Consider the following 8281-nt stretch of genomic DNA (forward strand, 5'->3'; position numbering starts at 1 on the left):
AAAATCCGAGCGGCAGCATCCGGATGGGAAGCGACTCTCTCTCGAACAAAAAGTGAAAATCCTCTCCAGTGTTTCGGTTGTTTGAGAACAAACAGACAGAGGCTTTTATTTTGTATTTAGCTGCTGACTGATGGTTTGTCTGTAATATGATACGATAATAATATGAATATTATATAGTAATAATAATAAGACCCACTTGCTTCCTCCATTCCTACTTGCTGCTGCTGCGTCGGGTAAATATGACGTCAGACACAGTTACCTAAGACATTTAATTCATAAATATATTTTTTAAATTCAGACCGTTAAGTTACCTTCAAGGAGCCAGCAAAACAACTGTGTCTGAAAAATAGAGAAATAATTTGGTCCCATTGATTTGCTTTCGATTTGTTTAATTATCTGTTTATTTTCATCCTGTTGTTGTTCTGGTGTAAATGTGTACATTGATGCCTGACCTCAGAAATGTGCAATAAATATTTTACTGAGTTTCTGACAAACTGATTGAGACATAATAAAATATATTTTAAAAATGAATCACTGAAAAAAATACTAAAAATAAAAACGTGGAAACATACATAGATAGACAGACAGATAGACGGACGGACGGACGGACGGACGGACGGATGGATGGATGGATGGATGGATACATACATAGATAGATAGATAGACATATTCGTCACCAGAGGTTTTATTTTGAAGGCTGTGACCGGATATCCGGTGTGTTATCAGCTGACGCTCCGCCGGCCGACATGGCGGAGTTCAGCCAGACGGGCCTCCTGACGGCGCTGCTGCTCTTCACCGCGCTCACCGTGCGGGACATCTACCTCGGCCGGGCCGGGGCCGGGGCCCCTGGAGCCGGGGCCGGAGCCCCCGGGGCCCCCGGAGCCCCCCGGGCCTCCGGGGCTCCTGGAGCCGACAGGCCGCTGGAGGCCGAGCCGCAGAGGCCGGCCAGCCGCTCCCCGCACGCCGGGCCGGTGCTCAGGTTCCAGTACTGGTGAGCCACAGGACGGTTTCTTATCAATATTATTATCACCGTTACTATCAATACTATCGATACAAGAGACTTATTGATATCAATATGTCTTCAATAAAGTCAGCCTCAGCTAGCTGTTAGCCGCTAGCTAACTGCTAGCAGGCTCTGCTGACACTGAACCTGTGTGTGTGGTGTGTGTGTGTGTGTGTGGTGTGTGTGTGGTGTGTGTGTGGTGTGTGTGTGTGTGTGTGTGTGTGTGCAGTATCTCCTGAGGGTACAGTAAGCTGTTCCAGGAGTACGCTCGCTCCATCAGCCAGCTGTACCCGGACCTCCGCATCGAGGGAGAGAACTACCCCCCCTCCCCCCTCAGCAGGTGAGCCTCACTGCCACTTCCTGTTCACCTGTCTGACACCGCCCCTGTTCCAGTACTCACACTACCACACTGTGTATTTATCTAGTATGTCCCAGTACACAGTGTGTCAGGTGCAGTTTGCCAGGAGTACCAGGATGTTCTACTACACCTGGTCAGGTTTCACAGTCTGCATGTCAGCATGCTGCTCTGGCCATGCTGACCCACAATCCTTTGCACAGTGGACGTTATGTCGCACTGACTGAGCTGTGTGTACAGGCCACGCCCACATACGGACGACAACACACACACATATCACACTCACCTGGCTCAGGTACAGCAGCAGAGACAGGAAGACAGAAGATATGATGAGATATGCCTCAATTTATCCCACAATGGGGAAATTCCTAGTGTTGACAACAGCAGAACACGCATACACACACACACACACACACACACAGACACACACACACACACACACACACACACACCGTGCACTCAGTGCACATAAGTGGACTGTATAAAAAATGCAGTTTTTAAAAAATTAAATTTTTTTAAAATTAAAAAATAGTTATGGTGGGGTGGGGATGTGGCAGAGAGAGAGAGAGAGAGCGAGAGAGAGAGAGAGAGAGCGAGAGAGAGAGAGAGAGAGAGAGAGAGATTCTGCCGGCTCGTCCACAAACTCGGACCCTCACGGCTCTGTGAGGGCCGCCGACCTGAGTTTGGGACTCGGAGCGAAGGCAGGCCCAGGTGAGTCCTGTGTGCTGGATAAGGGAGTGAGGCGCTGTGACCTTACTTAGGAGAAGTGGGGGGGCCTGGCCTAATAGTTTTCCTCTGCAGGGGGCGTGGCCTCACTCTGACTCCTCCCCTTCCTGTCAGGTACTTGGGGAACTTCTTCTCCTACTTGAAGCTGCTGGCCGTCATGCTGATCGTCAGCGGGCAGAACCCGTTCCCCCTGCTGGGCGTGGCCACGCCGCACGCCTGGACCTGGAGCCAGGAGAACAAGGTACACCACTTCCTGTCTGACCTGGTTGCCATGGAGACAGGAAGCTGTGTTGTGTTAGCTACTGTGATAGCGTTAGCATCAGACCAGGGACCTGATTGGTTCACTGAAAACATCCACTGTGTGTGTGTGTGTGTGTGTGTGTGTGTGTGTGTGTGTGTGTGTGTGTGTGTGTCAGATCTTCTCGTGCCTGATGGCGTTCTTCCTCAGTAACATGCTGGAGACTCACTTCCTGTCCACGGGGGCGTTCGAGGTCACGCTGAACGGTGCGTTGCTCTTCTCAGATTCTGCATCAACAGCTACGGTACATGTGGCACGTTACCATAGTAACAGTGTGTGCGTGCACGTGTTCTCACAGTGCAGGGGATGGTGTGCAGTGTTGCCATGGTAACGGTGCAGCTATTGGTTAGGTAAAGTAGGGGCTCTAAGTGATCTGCTGCTCTCTGATTGGTCAGACGTCCCGCTCTGGTCCAAGCTGCAGTCGGGCTACGTCCCAAACATCCAGGAGCTCTTCCACATCCTGGACACACAGCTGAAGATCAGCCAGGAGCCCTGACAGGTACACACACACACACACACACACACACTCACACCTGCTGTCCTGGGTGTCATGATGTCACAGTGACATCACAGTGACATCACCACTCCTCCAGATTTTGTTTGTCCTTCTGACTGTTGGATGGTGAGTGTGACGGCGTCAGCGGCGTGTTGCGACTGCAGACAAGACGAGTGGCAAGACGGTCACCATGGTAACTGCCACGGTCACCATGGTAACTGCCATGGTCACCATGGTAACTCAACTGAACTTTATTTATAGAGCACTTTAAAAACAACCACAGCTGAAACAAAGTGCTGTACACAAATGATCATAAAACAACCAAACAGTGATAACATTTAAATCAATAAAAACAATAAAAACAATAAAACAAATAAAACAAATAAAACGCCAACGAGTCACAATGGCTTTTAAAAACGGAAAGTGAAGAGGCCTGTCTGATGTGCAAAGGTAAGTCATTCCAGAGTTTGGGAGCAGCAACAGGTAACTGCCACGGTCACCATGGTAACTGCCACGGTCACCATGGTAACTGACAGTTCAAAAGTGTGAATTTCTGCTGTTTTCTTTTTTTTAGAGGGGGTGTAGAACCCTGCGGCTCCGTGGGCTCATCTGATTGGTTCTCAGTCAGCAGTAGATCAATAATAATAATGATGATGATTGGTTATTGAACAGATTGATGACAAACAGTAAAAATTATTTGCCATAATTTGCAAATGCGTTTTAAAGCTCCACCCAGTGTGTCGCAAACAAACAGGAAGCCTGAGTCCCTGTTGTGTGATGTCATGATTTGTAGTATGATGTCATCTCTGTGCGTCCAGGTGTCCGGCTCAGGTGGAGCGCGTGCCACTGGCGTTCATGAAGGCCCGGTCTGAAAGCAGCCGTCTGCGTGACCCGGCCGGACGACCCCCGCCACGAAGTGAGCGCTCCCTCTGCCCCGGGCCGCACCTCCTGCTACACTACCCACAATCCACCTGGCGGTGTCCATGATGGTGCCAGTGACACTGCCCTGGATGCTGATTGGCCGTCTGACACCCTCCCGCCACCTTGATTTTTTTTCCATTGGATTCTATTGGTTTAGGTTATTATTATTATTGGTTTTTACTTTGATCAGTTTCTGGTTTCTGTCGGTTGAGTCCGGCTTCTAGTCTGCAGCAGAGTGATGATGTCATCCTGCAGCAGAGTGATGATGTCATCCTGCAGCAGAGTGATGATGTCATCCTGCAGCAGAGTGATGATGTCATCCTGCTCCTGAACTTTTTGCTTAGTATTTGCGATGTGTGATCGAACGTCAAATTCCAGAAATGTATTTTTAAGAAAATGAAGATTTGTTGTCTGTTGTGTTTGTTGTGAAACTGTCGTCCTGTTGACACAAAGGGCAGAGCCAACATGGCTGCCACTCAGTGTCATGTGACTCAGACTCAGATGGGAAACTGATTCATGTTTATTCTTTACAGAAGTTCAGGAAATAAAACTATAAGTCAAACACTTCAGTTTCCACACAGCAGGCTTTTAATTTGAAACAAACAAGCAAAACAGCTTTGGTGTTCTAATCTCAGGTGTGACATGCCGGGGTCAGGTGGGGTCAGGTGTGACATGCCGGGGTCAGGTGGGGTCAGGTGTTACATGCTGGGGTCAGGTGGGGTCAGGTGTGACATGCTGGGGTCAGGTGGGGTCAGGTGTGACATGCTGGGGTCAGGTGTTACATGCTGGGGTCAGGTGGGGTCAGGTGTGACATGCTGGGGTCAGGTGGGGTCAGGTGTGACATGCTGGGGTCAGGTGTTACATGCTGGGGTCAGGTGGGGTCAGGTGTTACATGTTGGGGTCAGGTGGGGTCAGGTGTTACATGTTGGGGTCAGGTGGGGTTACATGCTGGGGTCAGGTGTGACATGCTGGGGTCAGGTGTGACATGCTGGGGTCAGGTGGGGTCAGGTGTGACATGCTGGGGTCAGGTGGGGTCAGGTGTGACATGCTGGAGGGCTGATGCTGTCAAGGTCTTCAGGACGGACGTCAGGTGTTCGGCTCTCTGCAGGTGTTCAGCTGCAGCTGCAGAGGAAACAAAAAATCTTATGATTCTTAGAAAAGCTGCACATGAACACACACACACACACACACACACACACACACACACACAGAGTTACCTGAGATAGACACAAACAGATGGTGCAGGAGGCCGTTGCCATGGAAATGAGACTGTGAGTCATTTCTACTGAACTGGATGTTGGATGGTTCAACTCTTTGCTCCTTCAGGTCCACTTCCTGCTTCAAACGCAAAGCACATTAGAAACAGTGGAGTGCAGTAGAGACTGGAGTTCAGTAGAAACAGGAGTTCAGTAGAATCAGTGGAGTTCAGTAGAAACTTGAATTCAGTAGAAACCAATTAAGTAGAAACTGCAGCAGAAACAGGAATTTTAGTAGAAATTGTAGTTCAGTAGAAACGGAGTTCAGTAGAAACGGAGTTCAGTAGAAACGAGTTCAGTAGAATCAGGAGTTTGGTAGAAACGAGTTCAGTAGAATCAGGAGTTCGGTAGAAACTAGTTCAGTAGAATCAGAGGAGTTCAGTAGAAACTAGTTCAGTAGAAACAGGAGTTCAGTAGAAATGAGTTCAGTAGAAACTGGAGTAAAGTAGAAAAGAGTTCAATAGAATCAGAGGAGTTCGGTAGAAACTAGTTCAGTAGAAACTGGAGTTAAGTAGAATCAGTGGAGTTCAGTAGAAACAGGAGTTCGGTAGAAATGAGTTCAATAGAAACTAGTTCAGTAGAAACAGTGGAGTTCCAGTAGAAACAGGAGTGCAGTGGAAAGCGGTCTGACCGGGGCCGGGACGTCCCAGCGGCTCAGGCTGGGGTACAGCCTGGATGTCGGGCTCCTCCCACTCGGGGGCGGAGCTTGGTGTGGCGGTTCAGGCGGCGCGGCGTCCTGCAGTGAAAACACTTCTAACGGAGGAGCGCTGGGGCATCTGAGTACACACACACACACACACACACACACACACACACACACACACACACACACACACACACTCCTGATCAAAATCTTAAGACCGGCTGAGAAATTGCAAGAATTTACATTTCTCACTGTTGGATCTTAAGAAGGTTCTAAGTAGAGCTTCAAAATGCAAAAAGAAGAAATGGGAGTGAGACAAAAAAAAAAAATTTGAGTCAGCAATTTATTGCAAACAACCATTAAAGTGAAACAGGCTGTTCATCAGCTGATCAAAAGTTTAAGAGCACAGCCTTTAAAAGCCCAAATCTTGGCTAAAATGTGTTCAGTGTCGTTTTCTGTCAGGGATCCACACTGTCATGACCTCCTGCGGGTTCCTGATCTGAATCCAACTGAGAACATTTGGGGTTGGATGGCAAGGGAAGTTTACAGAAATGGACACCAGTTCCAGACAGTGGATGTCCTCCGTGAAGCTTCTTCACCACTTGGAGCAACATTCCCACCAGCCTCCTGGAAACACGAGCATCAAGCAGCTGAAACGAATTTCTGAGGTGATTAACAAGAAAGCTTTTTAGCCTTTTCCATCAGGAGGTCATGACAGTGTGGAGACCTGACAGAAAATGACACTGAATCCACATTTTAGCCAAGATTTGGGCTTTTAAAGGCTGTGGTCTTAAACTTTTGATCAGCTGATGAACAGCCTGTTTCAGTTTAAAGGTTGTTTGCAATAAATTGCTGACTCAAATTTTTTTTTTTTTGTCTCACTCCCATTTCTTCTTTTTGCATTTTGAAGCTCTACTTAGAACCTTCTTAAGATCCAACAGTGAGAAATGTAAATTCTTGCAATTTCTCAGCTGGTCTTAAGATTTTGATCAGGAGTGTGTGTGTGTGTGTGTGTGTGTGTGTGTCAGGTGTTACATGCTGGGGTCAGGTGGGGTAAGGTGTTACATGCTGGGGTCAGGTGGGGTCAGGTGTTACATGCTGGGGTCAGGTGGGGTCAGGTGTGACATGCTGGGGTCAGGTGGGGTCAGGTGTGACATGCTGGGGTCAGGTGTGACATGCTGGGGTCAGGTGTTACATGCTGGGGTCAGGTGGGGTCAGGTGTGACATGCTGGGGTCAGGTGGGGTCAGGTGTTACATGTTGGGGTCAGGTGTGACATGCTGGGGTCAGGTGGGGTTACATGCTGGGGTCAGGTGGGGTCAGGTGTGACATGCTGGGGTCAGGTGGGGTTACATGCTGGGGTCAGGTGTGACATGTTGGGGTCAGGTGGGGTCAGGTGTGACATGCCGGGGTCAGGTGGGGTCAGGTGTGACATGCTGGGGTCAGGTGGGGTTACATGCTGGGGTCAGGTGTGACATGCCGGGGTCAGGTGGGGTCAGGTGTGACATGCTGAAGCATAGAAAAGCCGTTCAAGCTTGAACTACAGGCTAAACTCTAAATATGAATCCTCTGCTGAGGCTAATTAATGCTCTGAGGTCAGACCTGATGCTGCGTTTACTGACCTACAGAAACTCTGGAAACTCGACGTACCTGAAACAAACACAGGGGCTGAGCAGGCAGTACCTGGGTCCCTCAGACTCCATGATGAAGAGCTGCGAGTCTTCCTCCTCCTCCTCTTCGCTCTCCTGTCTCTCTCCCTCGCTCTCCGCCGGTTTGAAGATGACAGACAATTTGATTCCAACAGCTTTCACCTCTTCATCTCCTCCCTCCTCCTCCTCACTGCTCCCTCCATCTTCACAGCGTTCCTCCCTCTGATTGGTTCTCCTCTCTTGATCTTCATCTATCTTGTATATCACTTGTTTTCCCTCTTCTTTTTTCTCTGGTTTGTTTTTCATTTCCCTCTTCTCCTCACTTGTTAAGTCTTCCATATTCCCTCGTATTGTCGGGGCAGACATACTCACAGGGTCAAAGGTCATGGGTGAGATACTGGGGCAAAGGTCACGGGTCACTGGTCTGCTGCCGTGGTAACGGAAGTTCTTGCTCCGTTGTAGAGCAGCTTCCACCTGAGAGAGAGACGAGGAGGACGAGGAGGCGCTGGTCCATCGTCTCCCACCCAGAAGAGGGGAGCTGGGCAGGGAGCAGTGCTGCCTCCTGATTGGATGGGGAGAGGAGGGCAGCGAGGCGCTGAGCGAGAGGCGGGAGAGTCGCCCTGCAGGAGACGAGGACAGGAAGTCACCGCAGGACGAAGCCACACCTGGACCGTGGGCAGAGCCGAGGCTGTATTCACAGTCGGTGTTGGAGATGGGATTAGAACTGGGATTATGTTTGGGATTAGGATTCTGACCATGGCCGTGGACGCTGACCGCGTCCCTCCTCGCTGGAAGGCTCAGATTTGGACTCGGACGCCCCGGGAAACCGGCCGCCTCGTCTCCCGGCGGGATGAACGCTTGCCACGCTCGTTCCATCTCGATGACGTCACCTGTCGGAGGAACCTGATGCTCTGAGGACACTGAGAGGGAAACGGC

General features: G+C 49.8%; 2 protein-coding genes across 3 annotated transcripts in view; one reads left to right on the top strand and one right to left on the bottom strand.

Moving 5' to 3' along the window:
- Positions 1-108, bottom strand: part of cox18 (cytochrome c oxidase assembly factor COX18) — an 11796-nt gene extending 11688 nt beyond the window's left edge. Inside the window, exon 1 of the mRNA XM_030062080.1 lies at positions 1-108. This exon is cut by the window's left edge and continues 426 nt beyond it. The gene's annotated coding sequence lies outside the window, so the exon portion shown is untranslated.
- Positions 109-694: 586 nt separating this feature from the next.
- Positions 695-4366, top strand: selenot2 (selenoprotein T, 2). 2 transcript variants are annotated; one of them, XM_030062083.1, is made up of 6 exons: positions 695-991; positions 1233-1343; positions 2199-2325; positions 2501-2588; positions 2778-2881; positions 3697-4366. In XM_030062083.1, exons 1-5 carry the CDS (start codon positions 747-749, stop codon positions 2876-2878), a joined length of 672 nt encoding a protein of 223 aa, XP_029917943.1. In that variant the 5' UTR covers positions 695-746; the 3' UTR covers positions 2879-2881; positions 3697-4366. The 2 variants fall into 2 exon arrangements, with proteins under 2 accessions (XP_029917943.1, XP_029917944.1); XM_030062084.1 differs by lacking the exon at positions 2501-2588.
- The last annotated feature ends 3915 nt before the right edge of the window (positions 4367-8281 follow it).

The sequence above is a fragment of the Myripristis murdjan genome, chromosome 10 (genome assembly GCF_902150065.1).
Source record: "Myripristis murdjan chromosome 10, fMyrMur1.1, whole genome shotgun sequence".
Lineage (NCBI taxonomy): Eukaryota > Metazoa > Chordata > Actinopteri > Holocentriformes > Holocentridae > Myripristis > Myripristis murdjan.